We start from the raw sequence: 16,767 nt of genomic DNA, 5'->3' as shown, positions 1-16,767 counted from the left end.
TTTGCACTAGATGGCTCTAAGGTCCCTTCCACCTTTCATGTTTGTTGATATTGGGATTCAGTCGTGTCTATGACCCTGATCCTGTAACTTCTGTCTTTGAGCAGTAGCTTCTTTACCTGTAGGATGGGTGCAAGATGGGCAGGCGTAAGATTGGAATGAGAGCATGAATAGGAAGTGTTATCATGAATTCAAGCTCTTAATGGAGGTAGGGAAGAGAAGAGGCCAAAGAAACTAAAGAGAGGAAAGGAAGAATAGCTCCTTTAGCAAGTAAAACTTTTATTAAATAAATTTAGGTTCTTTAGACCAGAGAGGAGTTTTTGACATTAAGACGATGGTTGTTCTTACCTGTAACATTTGACAGTCACATAATTCACTCTGGTAGAAGAAACTTGATCTTTGACACATAATTCAAACCAGATTAACCTAAAATTTTCCAAAGTCTTTTTTTTTTGTTCGTTTGTTTGTTTGTTTAAAATTAGATAAGTTCAAACTTCATGAAATTACTTGTAGCAGAAATAAAGTACAAATCACGTACGTAATAGATGTCAGGTATAAAAATGGTATTTACAGCCAGTAAACATGGACTATAGAAACACACGCCTCCCACTCCTGCAGCATCACGCGCACGTTCACTCGCGCAGGACCAGCCGGCCACTGGCTGGGGGGTGCCACACCACCACACTCTTCTTGAGGGGGAAGGGGGTCTGAGGAGCATGGAGGAGGCGGCCTGAGGAGGGCAGGGCATGACGTGGCACCTTGAGGTCTAAGAGAAGCCTGGCAACAGCCCCTGTCTTCCCCCTCAAAGAAGTGACTTCTCCTGCCCCCATTTTGCTCTTAATCTCCTGCCAATGTGCTAACCACGAACGCTTACACACACTTACTCAGGCACACGCACGCACACACAGACACACACAGACACACGCACACCAATAGGAATGTTCTTGGTACATTATCAAACTCTGGAATCTTGAAACAAGTTGTTCAGAAGATGGTTGATTGGGTTTTTTTTTCTTTTTTCTTTTTTTTGTCTTTTAGGGTATTTTGGTAGAAATGAAAGGGGCTATTTTCAAGTGGTCCAATTGTCATGTATCTTAGCCGGATCATCCCCTGGCTTGGGAATGAGACTAACCAAGCTTTGAACTTGGTTCTGTGCTTAAAATATGGGAATTTATATGGGGATCGACATATCTGGATAGATACACAAGGGCTGCCTACTGTATCCTTCATCCTCAGGAAGACCTGTTTTGCCTGGTTCTTCTTCCTGGCATCAGCTCAGAGAAGGACCAAAATGGTGACAAAAGACAATTTCCCTTCCCGCTAAACATCCTTGGAGAAAACATCGTCCCAAGGGTGTGCTTGGCCAATAAGAGTTTTGACCAAATGAACACCAGTGAGCCCAGTTCTCTTCATTCTTGACCCCCTAAATAAGGTGGGGGTTTGATTTCCAGGCTGGTGGATTCAGAGGCAGGAGGCAGCTGCCTGGGGGCAGGGAGGTGGTGGGATGTGGTCCCCTAATCCCCCCTCCCAGCACCCCGCAGAAGAAAGATGGAACCCAAGGGCTGAACAGGATAAGGCTATGAATATGAAGATGGTGGGGAAGAAAAGGGCATGAACAGGGAGGGGGTAGGGAGAGTCAAAGGTAATTTTTGTGCCTAAACCCAGGTGTAAGGGGATTCCTATGAGGATGGGATTGAGCCAGAGTCTCAAATCCATGGGCCTGCTGGCCCTCCGAGGACTCAAGCTTGCCTAACCAAGCTGGCCTGAAGGCCATCCAAAGATTCTTCAGTGGTTCATCCAGTTGCCGCCATGGTAACAAGATCCTGGAGGTATATAGTGTTGGAGCACTTTCCATCCTTGCTTCTCCAAAGGCCCGAACCTAATACTGAGCAGAGAGAGAGCGCGAAAGGGTGCCTGATTCTTGTGACCCTTCCGTTTTCCCCTCTGATAATGTTCGGGCCTCCTTAAGTTCCTGTTGAGATGACATAATCCTTCTCCCACAGGCAGAAGTCTCTGCAAAGTTTGGTCCTGTGATTTACTTAAAAAAAAATATATACTGTATATATATATATGTATATATATGAAAGGGTGAGTTTCAAAGTTCTGAGAGTTGTCATGGTGACCTAGAGACACAACAATGAACTTTCTGGTCCACAATGCTTCACTCTTTCCCTGTGTCCTCTCAGGGTGGAGAATCCTTGGTCCCCAAGAGGCCATGTTCTGGTCCCCAGGACATTGTTGGAGCCCCCCATGGGAAGGATCTCCTTGCCGTCGCCTTCCAAAGCTGCGTTCCTCTCCAATGTTTCACATTTTTGGGGGGGTGGGGTGTTGCAGGGGAATAGGAAGGGGAGGGCTGGTGTCAAAAACAGTTTGTAATTTACTGGAATCTCCTGGATCTATCTGAAGCTGCAAACCGTCCTCTGGATTTGCCCCTCACCTAATGGAGAAGGAAGTTAAATTATGAGCTGAGTTAGCTTTGATGGAGTGTGTGGAGCCCCCAAGGAGCCCACTGAGAGCTCTGGGTTCTAGAAAAGAAACAAGACGTCCTTTTACCCTCTTGTTTTTGCCTCCTTGGGGCTTCCCTTGCTCATGGCTCTCAAAGTGTATCAGGTAAACAGAGTCAGCCAGGAGCCTACTACAGTGAAACTTCCTATCAGTGGCCATGAGGATGGAAATTCCCAAAGAATGTCACTGAAACTGAACCCTGTCCAGGCTGTAATGACAAGTGTAATGACCTAGTCCCAGCCAGGCTACTGACCAGAAAGAAACGAAATGTTCTCTGTGACAGCAGCCTCTGCCCCTGGTAACCCTCACTTCAGAAGAACTGGGCTTAAGACAGGGCTGCTCCTATTTCAAGTTTTGATAGCAACTTTTTTGAGACCTTAAGAAAGGTGCTTTGAGAGTACTAGAAGGAGCTGGATATAATCTTTGGGCTGGACCTGGGACCCTCCTCACTCCCCTAGCCCTCCTTGCCAAACATGGGCATCTGAAATTGATCAAAACCTATAGGAATCCCCCCCACCCCACCCCACCCCAGACCTGCTACCTTGCCTTCATGGTGGCAAGAGTCAGGTCGATCTATTACTTTCCAGATCTGAAAGAAGGGAACCACCATTTCTCCTATGTGGCCAGAAAAGGGAGATAACCTCCTTACCTGTGCTGAAGGTCCTGTCAGTAAGGGTGGCTGGCGTCCTTGGGCCTCTTCAACTGGACCTTCAATCTCTTCATGCCAATCTGGAAACCATTCATGGCCTGGATGGCCGTCTGGGCACTGGATGGGTTGTCAAAGCTCACAAAGCCTGAAGATCAGAAGAGAGGGGGAAGGGATGCTAAGTAGGGGGATGGAGTCCAAAAGGGGGGCCATCCAGCTATTAGCAGTAACACTTAGTGAGACCAATAACCTCAGCCTGCCTTTATTATCTAGCATTTAAAAAAACAGATCCTAGCACTTTTGTTGGTCCTCCTTGAGGAAAAAAATGGCAGCCAACTTTTTCTTTGCGCGTGTAAGGAAAACAAGACCTAGGAAGATAAGTAATAAGATTCAGTAGGACAGCAGAAGTGTCAGACACGAGGCCAATAGTGGCAATGAGTGACCGTGCCCTGAGCCAGTCTAAAAATGAAGTCAGGAAATACTCAACAAAATAAATAAAACATAAATGTCCCATTCTAAAAATGGAGTCCGTACATGGCCTGCAGACATCGTCGTGTACTGGTAAGTGGCCTCTCTTCTGGTTGAGTTTGACAATGTTGTCACCTCGCTGCCTCTCCTGCCTTAGTCCTACTGATGGAAAGACCATCCTTTCATTTCCCAAAACTATGTTGATTGATTTCGTTGCAAAATTTTCTCATGTAATCTTGACTGGGTCCTTTCCTGCTGCGCTGAAATCCTTTGATTCTTCCCTGGCTGATGACTCTCCACCATGGCTATGTCAAGGCTTTCCCATTCTCAGGCCCTCTCCCTCTGCCACCTCTTTGCCCTCTCTAGCAGAGCTCCTTGCCTCTTCTTTTGCTGAGGAAATAAAGGTTGGCCCCAGTGAGTGTTGCTCTCCTACACCACCTTCTCAAAAAGAAGTGATGCTTTTCACTAAAGTCGACCTTTCCGGTATGTTTAATCCCATTCTCTCTGAGTTTGCTAAAGCAAGTGTTTCCCATCACCTATCTTCAATCTCTCCATATCCATAAACTCCTTTCATCTTACCTAAAAAAAGGTTCAAGCCTCCTCATCCTTCAAACCCCCCTATTTTCTCTTTGGCATTTCCTTAAATGACTTTTAAAACATCTCTCTTCCCATTAGACAGGCAGGTGGTGCAGTGGATAAAGCTCTGGACCTGGCATCAGGAAGACCTGAGTTCAAATCTGGCCTCAGGGCAATTTGGACTATACCCAAAGGGTTCTAAACCTTTGATCCAGTAATGCCACTACTGGGTTTGTATCTAAAAGAGAAAATAAAAATGGGAAAGAACCAACTTGCACAAAAATATTTATAGCAGCTCTCTTTGAAGTGGCAAAGAATTGGAAATTGAGGGGATGCCCACCCATTGCAGAATGACGGAACAAATTATGGTACGTATTGATAATGGAATGCTCTTGTGCTAGAAGAAACGATAAACAAAATTATTTCCGAAAAAGCTGGAAAGAGCTGCAGGAACTGATGCAGAGCAAAATAAGTAGAACCAGGAGAACATTGTAAATAGTAACAGCAATATTGGATGATGAGTATCTGTGAAAATTTGGCTCCTCTCAGTAATGCAATGATCTGGGACAATCCTGAAAGACATGACAGGGAACGCTATCCACCTCCAGAGAAAGAACTGTTGGAGTTGTCTTTCACATTAGTTTACTTATGGTTTGATCTGGGGAATCTGGTATTTGTTCTTACCACAATGACCAATATGGAAGTGTGTTTTGCATGACAATAAAAAAAGAAAAAATAATTTGGGGTCTCAAAGAGTTGGGCATGACTGAAACAACTCAACAACAAAGCCTGGGGGTCATTAGGAGGCTCACTCCCCCAGCTTCCTTGGGCAGCTAGGTAGTCCAATAGATAGAGCATTGTTCCTGGAGTCAGGAACTCATCATCCTGAGTTCAAATCCAACTTCAGACACTTACTAGCTGTGTGACTCTGGACAAGTCACTTCACCCTGTTGGCCTCATTTTCTTCATCTATCAAATAAGCTGGAGAAGGAAATGACAAACCACTCCAGAATCTCTGCTGAGAAAACCCAAAATGGGGTCATGAAGAGTAAGATACCACTGAAGATGACTAAACAATAACAACAAAAGGAGAGAGAGTCACATCCTAGCAAAGGAAGAGCATGGCCAGGAGGAAGGAGAGTGGAGTAGTCAACATTGTCCAGGACTGTAGCAAAATTAGAATCATCATCCTCACCAACTAAGCATGTGTGAGAAATAAGGCTCTATTCTGGTTCCTCTTTTCTCTCGCCATTCTCTTGATCGTTCGCTTAGTTTTCATGGGCTCACTTGTCTTCTCTACACAGATGGCTCCCAAATTTAGAGAAAATGGAAAATATATAAAAGGATAGATTTTGATGAATATCACCATTTTCTAATGATACTTAACAGATATAAATCAATCACCAAAAGATGACCCCCCAAAGCCTAGAACACTTGATCTTCTTACCAAGTAGAGATATATGGCAGCCAATGGTACCAGTCATTTAGATGTGGACTCATCCTTAGACTCTTTCAGAGGAGATTGGTGGAAGAGACAAGATGACATCATAGTAGGGAAATACTGGACTTGGAATCAGAAAAGACCTAGCTTTAGATCCCACCTCTGTGTCACCCTGGGCAAGTCATTTCATTTCTCTTAGATTTTGATCTGTCTAATGATGAGGTTGCATGTGGTGGTGTCTAAGAACCTACCAGTTCTAAGTCTATGATCCTAGAATTCTCTAAGATGAGCAATATGGCCTCCAATAATGAAGTATGGTGAAAGGAAAAATTACAGAAAACTTGGTGAGAGACTCAAGTCAGGTCATCCTGAACACACTTAAGGATAAAATTGGAATAACAGTAAACAAGCAAAAATGGAAAAGATCCATGGAGTAGAATAACTTCTCTCTATCAGGGACAATGGAGTTTGACTCATATCAATAAACAAAAAGCAATAAGGAAAACAAAGGTGGGAAGGCTTCCTGGTTTAGATCACCTACAACATGTAGATTTTAGCTGAAGATTTTGCTTGGTCTGAAATCAGAGAGACTCAAGTTCAAATTTGGCCGTACTCAGCTGTGTCACCCTGGGAAAGTCACTTGATTTCTACCTACCTCAGTCTTCTCATCTGTAAAATGGGGATAATAGCACTATCTCTCAGGATTCTTGTAAGGATAAATTAAATAATATTTGTGTAGCATTTAGCACAGTACCTGGCACATAGTAGGTACTTAATAGTCTTTTTTCCCCTGAAGGTGACACAATTTTAAAGACCCTGAGAAATGCTGAGTCCTAAGATGGTGGAATAAGGGATGCTCAGCTTGTCCAAACATTACAAAAATAGAAAATAAAACATCTGAAAACAAAGGAACGAGATTATTGAAACAGAGGAGATCAATTATTGATATATATATATATATATACCAAAGCTCTGGAGAAAACTTAAACATTATTACTTAAAGGCAATGTGGCGCAGTAGAAAGGGGGCAGGATTTGGATTCAGGGTCCAAATTCTGGTTCTGTTGCTTACTATCTTGAGTGAATTTGGGCAAATAATCTCTCCTCTCTGGTCTTCAACTTTTTCATTCGTCATACATAGAGGATGGACTAGATGACCTCAAAGTTACTTTCCAAATCTAAATATCAACCTATGAGGCAACTTTAGAAAAATTTGAACAAAAAAGATCAGTAACTCTTATTCCTGCTACCCATTTTCTCATCTCTATAAAACCTTTTAAAAATCCTTATCTTCCATCTTAGAATCAATATTCTGTATTGGTGCCAAGGCAGAAGAGTGATAAAGGCTAGTCAATGGGGGTTAAGTGATTTGCCCAGGGTCACACAGTCAGGAAATGTCTGAGGTTACATTTGAACCCAGGACCTCCCATCTCTGGACTGGATTCTCAATACATTGAGGCATTTAACTGCCCCCCCCAAACCTTTGATTATTTATATAGAGGGAGGCATAAGATGAGGTATAGACTGAAGGTGTCTGTAATACTGTCTCTGAAGATGCACAAGCCAATGCACAAAAGGTCGTATTTATTATACATCATGGCTATTCTCTATTCTCTAGATGACAAGGATCTCGACTTGTGCCTTGTTTGATGATTCCATCTGGAATAATGCCAAACCCCCTAAACAAATTGTGCAATTGTCCAGACATGTTTGGCTGACCCATCCATAGAGGAAAAACCAAGTGGATGAAGAATGCCTATTGGACAGAAGGTGGAACATAGGCAGCTGGAATTGGTCCATAAGTACATCTAGCCTGGAGAAAGCATGTAGATACACTAGGAACTGGGACCAGAATGGAACAGAAGGTCATTTGGATTCCTTTAGGGAAACTGTATAGTGATTTGAGCGAATTAACCTTCTGGTGATGGTATAGATACAGATATAGACACTATATACACACACATAATCCACACACCATGTATATGTATGTATATATTTGTGCACACACAACATATATGTGTATATACATATATACCATCACCAGAAGACTGACTCTCTCTCTCTCTGGGATATGTGCATGTACATATGTTTGCATGAATATATAGATATATACATACACATATGTGTGTATATACTATTACTGGAAAAGGACTTCTGTTCAAAAGACATGGGTGTGTATACATACATGCAATATGCACATATATACTTACATGCGTGTGAATGTGTGCATAACCTATATGAAGGGCACTTATTTCAAGAAGTTGGGGTGCATACAATTTCATATTCATATATACATACACATTACCAGAAGACTGATATATGAGATATATACATACCCAAAGGTATATATACATATTATATATACTTTTGTATTCATATATGTATTTATGGGTGTACATAAACTTCTATACATACGTGTATACTCTTATAGATGCATAGACACATATACATGCATACTCATATATATGTCTGTATCTCTATACCGGTCAATCCAACGAGCATTTCTATGGTTGGGAATCATGGAATTTTACATTTTTGAAGAATCAAAACTCCTGCGTCCCCCAGTGGCCGCAGACTTGGATGTCCAGGAGCATTGTAGAAGATTTCAGCAGATACCCATTGCCAGAAGAGATAAGCTGGTTAGGAAGTTAGAACAAGTGATAACCAACCAGGAGACTTCTGAGCTCCCCAAGGAAAGGTACCTCCAGAATGTTTGTGGAGGATTTGCAGGAGAATATGGGCAAAAGCCATCAAAATATTGAAGATGACACCTCAGGTCTGCTCAGAATACTTCCCTACTTAAACATCCTCAAGGATTCCTTGTTGTCTAAGGTAAGATGCAGACTCCTCTTCTTGGTTTTTGATAAAAATCCTCTATAATTTGGCTCCCATTCATTCCCCTAGACTTCTCCCTCCCTCTCTCCTTCCTTCCCTTCCCTTCCTTCTTTCCTTCCTTTCTTACCTTCTGTCTTAGAATTTGTAAATCTTGAAATCTCTCAGACTTGTGAATGTTAAAATTTTCCCCATCAGGGAATTCTTAATTGAAACAAATTCCCTACTGAGAAACATTCCCCATTTTGATGTGAGAACTCACCAGGATCAGAAATGGGAGGACCTCTACTCCAACTGTACTTAAGACTACTTTAGGGGAAAAAAAAACTCCTTGCTAAACAATGAAAGTACTTGGACCCATGCTTATAATAAGGCAAGGAGTTCTTTGAGCCAGGCTTGTTTTTAGAATTGATACAATGGGATGCTAGGTACCTAAAAGGGTCGGGCAAGTTTTCTCTTGATGAGATTAGTTGACTCAGCTGTGTTTTCTCTAGTTCAGACTTACTGAGGAGATTGGTCAACTTAGCAGGAATTTAGATGGGCAGTCCTTTGGAAAGTGTCTACAGTGATTGGTAGATGTAGGGACTTAGGGGAGGTGACATGGGAGAAAAACCCCTATATAAGAAAAAGCAGAATCTCTTGAGGAGATATCCTTTTGGAGGAATTCCTTTTGGAGGATCTCTGATGAGGATCGCTTGGGAAGAATCTCTTGAGAGAGGCTCTGGAGAAGGGAAGCTCTTGGAGGGCAATCTCTAAGGAGGTCTTGCTGGAGCTCTCTCTGGTGAAGTCAGCTGAGATGGAGCTGGCCTGGTGTCACTAGAATCCTTGTTTAGGCAGACCTTGTGGTGAGTGTTAAAAGACTGACTGACTGATTCTCTCTCTTAAGACTCAGGTCTAGGCCATATTGGCTTGAGGCCCTTCATAATTATTCCTTTCCTACTCTTTCTCTCTTTCTCTAATTCCTCATTATATTATTAATTAAAAATCTCTATAAAACCCAGTTGACTTGGGTATTTGAATAATTGGGAATATTTCCCTGGCGACCACCTTATATTTGATTTAAAAACCAAGACACTGTAGTGAAACATATTTTCTGCAGTCAAATTTACTCACCCTCTCTTGTATCTATCACAATTTATATCTTCCACCATTTTAACTCACTACAGTTTAAGACCTCAACCATTTTAAATCTCACAAATTGATAGTAAATATCATTTCCAAGGCAGAAGAGCATAAAGGCTAGACAACTGGTGTGAAGTGACTTGCCCAGGGGCACACAGCTAGGAAGTGTCTGAGGCCAGATTTGAACCCAGCAGCTCCCATCTCCTGGCCTGGCTTTCTATCCATTGAGTCACTTTATCTGCCCTTCTCAAGACTTATTTCATCTTTTTCTCTGGTATGTATTCTTAAATTCCCCAGTCAAACTGGTCTGCCAGCTATTTTTCAATGTCCAGTTCCAGTCATTGTGTCTCTGTGCCTGAAGTGGTCTCCCTTCTCATTTGTCCTTCTTGGAATCCCTAACTTACTTTCTCTCCACTTCTGTCTCTCTGTCTCTGTCTCTCTCTGTCTGTCTCAAAATCCTTACCTTCCATCTTAGATTCAATACTGAATATTTGTTACAAGGCGATGGGGGTTAAGTGACTTGCCCAGGGTCACACAGCTAGGAAATGTATGAGGCCAGATTTGAGCCCAAGACTTCCCATTGTTAGGCTTGGCTCTCAACCCATTGAGCCACCCAGCTGCCCCCTTCTTTATCTCTTAATTATATCAATTTCTAGTTTTGTTTTGTCTGAGCCTAGCTTCATTTAAAGACCTGCTCAGGTACTGCCTCCTATAAGAAACCTTCCTTGATCTACCTCATGAACTCTCAATGTTCTTTCCCTCCTTAATTTTTTTGTACTTAATTATTTGTATATCTCCTCATAGGAAATGTTCAATTCTCCCAGTTTCGTGCAGTTCATTTGATAAGGATGTCCTCCACTGTGCCTTGTTCAACAGTATGTAGCCATGTTCCTGGAGCTTTCTGTGTGTTTATTCATTCAACGAGTCCCTCTAACTGTTTCTAGTCCATATCTCGACATCTTGGTCAAAATCTTAGGCTAAGACTCCTAGACTTTATGACTCCTAAGAAATAAGATCATAGATTACAGACTGACTGGAATGAACTCATCCAGCCCAGTTGGAAGGCATCCAGCCCAGCCTCCTCACTTGAGCTGGTCACTTTCCTACTCTCATCTCATGGGATTATTTTTACCCTTTCTTTTAAATGCCAGTAAAAAGTTTTCTAAAAATTCCAATTGGGGGCTCAAAGTTATATAAGAGAAAACATCCTGGACAAGAAAGAGAAAGAGGTCCATGTCCAAGCAGTTTAGGATATCAGTTATTGAAAGAGTTAAATCAGTGGAAGAAAACATAGGAAGACCCACGTCCATCCCTGGAACCTAAAAGTCACAAAGTTATTGGGGTCATGAAGAGTTGGGCACAACTGAAGGATGGCTCAACAACCACTGCCACATTTGCCCCTATCCTGGCTGCCCATCACCGCAAGCTCAAGGCTGGGCCATGATGCTTTCCACCATCATCATCCCCAAGAGGGTGCACCCCCTTTATCCAAATGGGAAAGGTTCTTGGGGAACATTCTTGAGGGAAAATGGCCTCAGGGAATGTGTTTCATGATAGGATGGAATTGGAGATGTGGACCCTGGGGAAGGGAAGCTTAGTAGAGAGCTGTGGACTGCTAGAAGATCAGAGCTCTGAGGGGCCTCAGAGGGCAGCTGGTCCAACCCTTTCCTCCCTCACACATCCCAGGAGATGCTCTACAATGAGGGTTGTGAACACATTTTTGGAACCATGTCATCCCTTGAAGGAGTTAGAGCTCAGTCAAAAGCACATGATAATGGGAACTGGAACAACCTCCAGGAATTGCTGCAGAGTGAGAGGAGCAGAACCAGGAGAACATTGTACACAGAGACGGATACACTGTGGCACAATCTAATGTAAGGACTTCTCTACTAGTAACAATACAATGATTCAGAAAAATTCTGAGCGGCCTATGAGAAAGAACACTATCCACATTCAGAGAAAGAACTGTGGGAGTAGAAACACAGAAGAAAAACAATTGCTTGAATACATGGATCGATGGGGATATGAATGGGGATATAGACCCTAAATGAACATCCTAGTGCAAACATCAACAGCATGGAAATGGGTTCTGATCAAGGACAAGGATACATGTAATACCCAGTGGAATTGCTCGTTAGCTACGGGAAGGGCGGGGGGTGGGGAGGGAGAAATAGAATATGATTTTTGTAATCAAGGAATAATGTTTGAAATTGACCAAATTAAAAATAAACAAATAAATATACACAAACAAACAAAAAAATCAACCATGTAAAAAAAAAGCACATGACAAGGATAGAGAGGAATGAGAAACCATGAAATATATGGATCCATTGTAGAAACTGGGAATGTTTAAGCTGGAGTAGCCTGGGGAGTGGGTTGGGGAGAGAGAGGGTGACTACTGTCTTCCATTATCTGAAAGGCCCTCATGGGACTGATGGAGCAACTGTGTTGTGTGTGATCCTAGAGGGTACGACAGGTGTTTGTGTTTTCTTTATCCCCTGGAACACCTCTCCATTCTTGTCCATACGTCCTCTTTTTCTTGTCCAGTTCCTCCCATCCCTCAAGGCCCAAGAGGCACCATCTTCTCCAGGCCTCTTTCCCTGGTTTTCCAGCTGCGTAACGATCCCTCCTAAGCAATCATAATACCTTGCTCCACTTCTTTTTCCATCAAGTGCCTGATCACCTGCAGCATTCAGCTAGTAAACTCTTTTTCTTTTAAGCCCTTACCTTCACATTTTAGAATCCATTTGGAGTCTTGGAAGAGATCCTGGAATGTCATTTCATATATTGGTTCCAGCAGTAAGGACTAGGCAATGGGAGTTAAGTGACTTGCCCAGGGTCACACAGTCAAATTTGAACCCAGGACCTCCTATCTCTAGACCTGGTTCTCAGTCCACTGAGGCACCTCATTGTCCTCCAGCCAATGAACTCTTGAAGAATTGGGTCCCTGTCTCCCTCAGGGATGAGCCGAGGACTTTGCGTACAAGTGGCACCATTTTTGTTGGCTAATGGCTGAAGGAATGGTCAGAGGAGGGACTATATTTGGCTTGGTCTCCCTCTAGCACTCGGCCCAGTGGGCGATCTCTATTGTCTCTGCGTTGGGCTGGTGATGGGGCAAGACCAGGGTTCTTACCGAAGCACTTGCTCTGGTTGGTAGCTCTGTCCATGAACACCTTGGAGGAGATGATGTTGCCGAACGGCAGGAACATTTGCATCAGCTCGCTGTCTCCAAACTCCTGGGGGAGGTGGTAGATAAACAGGTTACAGCCTTCGGGACCTGCAGGTGGGGGGAGAGAAAGACATAAAGCCCCCAAGGAGAGGAGATGGGACCCCACTAGGATCCCGAGCACCCGGTCATGCAGAGGAGAGCGCCGTCCACTCTTGGGACAAGACCAAGCGGTCGTCAGGAAGGAAAAGACCTCTCGTGGGGGGAGCCACATCCTGCAGGTGCGGGGCAGCTTCACCTTCTGGATTTTAGGTTTCCCTAGAGACGGAGGCAACTCAATCTCATAGGAATCAGGGAAGCACCTTTAAGATAGGAATGCTTATGGGTTGCAAAGCCTTTTGCACCTGTGCCCAAGTGGGGAGAAGAAGCCGAGTGACCTCATTTTAGGGGAGAGCCGGAGGCCCGCCAAGAATAGAAGCCAACAGCAAAACTCAGGCTGGTGTCTTCATTATACCTTTTTGTCACCCAAAACTTATATGGATTGCCAGGGACTGAGCAGAAGGGACTGGCCGAAGAGAAAGGGGTGGCTTTTTGTAATGGGCTTCAAGCAGGTGCCTTGCATTGCACCCCTTGGGACAATATCAATTCTGGTGTTATGTAAAGAAGACTGAAGTCAGAAGACTTGGGTTCAAATCCCAGTACTAGCTGTGTGACCTTGGGTAAGTACTTTCCCCATCTGAGCTCCTGATTCCTTAGCAGCAAAATGAAGGAACTGGACTAAATGATCACTAGGGTGCTTGGGAGTTCGAAATCTTAGGATTCTACGATGTAATGGTCTGCAGTTTGGGATCATCCAGGCTCCTAGCGTCCATCACCACTCAGAGGTGTCAGAGGCAATGCTGTGTATTTGCTACCAGTTTGAGAGGCGTTTCCATTGCTATCTGGTGGGTCAGGATGTCCAAGTCTGATGCCTGGATTACAGGACGTGCAGCTCTAGATAAGTTGCATGACCTCTCTGGGGTCCAGTTCCATCATCTGTAAAATGGAGATAATACCCCTCTCTCACAGGCCTCTTATGTGGTGATAACTAACATCCTGAACATCCTTAGATGAGAAGGCTCATGTGTCTAAAGAACTCTGTCTGTTAGCCACAACCACATAAAATGGCCCCAGCCACACAAACCGAAGGCTGCAATGAAATGTTCAGTTGTGTCCAACTCTTCATGACCCCAAGTGGGCTCTTCTTGGAAGAGATACTGGAGTGGTTTGCCATTTTCTTCTCCAGCTCATTTTACAGATGAGGAAACTGAGGCAAACAGGGTTAAGTGACTTGCCCAGGGTCACACAGCTAGAAGTGCCCGAGGTGTCCAACTCTTCATAACTCCATTTGGAGTCTTGGAAGAGATACTGGAGTGCCATTTCCTTCTCCTCATTTTCCAGATGAGGAAACTGAGGCAAACAGAGTTAAGTGACTTTTTCAGATCTCAGATAGTTTGGCATTTCCTTCACCACCTCATTTTCCAGATGAGGAGACTGAGGCAAACAGGGTTAAGTGGCTTGCCCAGGGTCACACAGCTAGAAGTGCCCGAGGTGTCCAACTCTTCATAACTCCATTTGGAGTCTTGGAAGAGATACTGGAGTACCATTTCCTTCTCCTCATTTTCCAGATGAGGAAACTGAGGCAAACAGAGTTAAGTGACTTTTTCAGATCTCAGATAGTTTGGCATTTCCTTCACCACCTTATTTTCCAGATGAGGAAACTGAGGCAAACAGGGTTAAGTGGCTTGCCCAGGGTCACACAGCTAGAAGTGCCTGAGGTGTCCAACTCTTCATAACTCCATTTGGAGTCTTGGAAGAGATACTGGAGTGCCATTTCCTTCTCCTCATTTTCCAGATGAGGAAACTGAGGCAAACAGAGTTAAGTGACTTTTTCAGATCTCAGATAGTTTGGCATTTCCTTCACCACCTTATTTTCCAGATGAGGAAACTGAGGCAAACAGGGTTAAGTGGCTTGCCCAGGGTCACACAGCTAGAAGTGCCCGAGGTGTCCAACTCTTCATAACTCCATTTGGAGTCTTGGAAGAGATACTGGAGTACCATTTCCTTCTCCTCATTTTCCAGATGAGGAAACTGAGGCAAACAGAGTTAAGTGACTTTTTCAGATCTCAGATAGTTTGGCATTTCCTTCACCACCTTATTTTCCAGATGAGGAAACTGAGGCAAACAGGGTTAAGTGGCTTGCCCAGGGTCACACAGCTAGAAGTGCCTGAGGTGTCCAACTCTTCATAACTCCATTTGGAGTCTTGGAAGAGATACTGGAGTGCCATTTCCTTCTCCTCATTTTCCAGATGAGGAAACTGAGGCAAACAGAGTTAAGTGACTTTTTCAGATCTCAGATAGTTTGGCATTTCCTTCACTACCTCATTTTCCAGATGAGGAGACTGAGGCAAACAGGGTTAAGTGGCTTGCCCAGGGTCACACAGCTAGAAGTGCCCGAGGTGTCCAACTCTTCATAACTCCATTTGGAGTCTTGGAAGAGATACTGGAGTACCATTTCCTTCTCCTCATTTTCCAGATGAGGAAACTGAGGCAAACAGAGTTAAGTGACTTTTTCAGATCTCAGATAGTTTGGCATTTCCTTCACCACCTTATTTTCCAGATGAGGAAACTGAGGCAAACAGGGTTAAGTGGCTTGCCCAGGGTCACACAGCTAGAAGTGCCTGAGGTGTCCAACTCTTCATAACTCCATTTGGAGTCTTAGAAGAGATACTGGAGTGCCATTTCCTTCTCCTCCTTTTCCAGATGAGGAAATTGAGGCAAACAGAGTTAAGTGACTTGCCCAGAGTCACATAACTAGAAGTATCTGAGGTGTCCCAACTCTTTATGACCCTCTTTGGGGTTTCCTTAGTAGAGATCCTGGAGTGGTTTGCCATTACCCGACAGATGCGGAAACTGAGGCCAATAGGGGTAAGTGACTTGTCTGGGTCACACAAATAGTACGGGTTTGAAGCCAGATTTGAACTCAGGGAGCTGAGTCTCCCTGACTCCCTAGCTGCCTACGGTGGAATTAGGCATGGCCTAAAAGAAATCCAGATGTGAGCCTAAACATTTGTTCAAAGAAACTAAGAAGGCTCACCCTTCCCAGGGAACCCTTGGAAAAGCTTTGCCCAATTGTTCTAGGCAGGGAAGTGCTGGAAGATGCTCTGCATAGTTAGGGACCAGTGTGCAGTCTGCCAGCATGGTGTACTCTTCTTGGGGGGTGAAATTATTCAGGGTCTTGTGTGTGTAGGACGATGGCTCAGGACACTTCTACCTCCCCATGTTGACATCTGTTTTGGCCCAGCTCAATTCCTTCCTCATTTTCCCCTGCCTTTAGCTCCAAGTGATATCTCCTTCCTCTGTTCTTCATAGACCTTGTCCTGCCCTACTCATTACTTTGGTTTTGTGTATTCTTTTCCCAGGGGCAGGGGATCTGTCATCCACTGCTGTGTCTGAATCTGTTGGGAAGCCCAGTCCAGGGACAATGCATAGAATCTCCAATCTCATTTTATCCTCCAGGGTTATTTGTTTTAAACCTTCACCTTCCGTCTTAGAATCAATACTGTATATTGGTTCCAAGGCAGAAGAGCGGTAAGGGCTAGGCCATGGGGGTCAAGTGACTTGTCCAAGGGTCTGAGGCCAGATTTGATGTCTCTAGGCCCGGCTCTCCATCCACTGAGCCATCCAGCTATCCTCATCCCCAGGGATTAACTACATTTTACAAAGGAGGAAACTGAGGCTCGATAAATGGAAGGAGCTTGTCTTGGGCCCCCAGGATGGAATGAGAATGGAAGCTAGTTCCTTCCTCTGGGCAGGAACTGAGAGGAGACCAGAATAGTCTCACCTTCTCGCTGCTGCTGCTGCTGGATGATGGGTGGAGGCTGTGGGACGCTGTGGGCAATGGGTGTGATGGCCGCAGTTGGGTACATCGCTGGGGAGAAAGAGACAGAAGGTGAGGTCCAGAAGGCTACTAGGC

At 44.1% G+C, this 16,767-nt stretch overlaps 1 protein-coding gene across 1 annotated transcript in view; it reads right to left on the bottom strand.

The window, feature by feature from the left end:
• Positions 1-256: 256 nt before the first annotated feature.
• The window catches only part of CELF5 (CUGBP Elav-like family member 5), a 91,811-nt gene continuing 75,300 nt past the window's right edge, over positions 257-16,767 (bottom strand). The window contains 4 exon segments of the mRNA XM_056822107.1: positions 257-2,434; positions 3,152-3,296; positions 12,720-12,863; positions 16,636-16,722. Of these exon segments, the coding sequence (XP_056678085.1) occupies positions 3,169-3,296; positions 12,720-12,863; positions 16,636-16,722 (359 nt within the window). The 3' untranslated portion in view covers positions 257-2,434; positions 3,152-3,168.

Source organism: Monodelphis domestica, chromosome 3, assembly GCF_027887165.1.
Source record: "Monodelphis domestica isolate mMonDom1 chromosome 3, mMonDom1.pri, whole genome shotgun sequence".
Lineage (NCBI taxonomy): Eukaryota > Metazoa > Chordata > Mammalia > Didelphimorphia > Didelphidae > Monodelphis > Monodelphis domestica.
The sequence above is the reverse complement of the archived record's forward strand: the minus strand, read 5'-3'. Positions and strand labels throughout refer to the sequence as shown.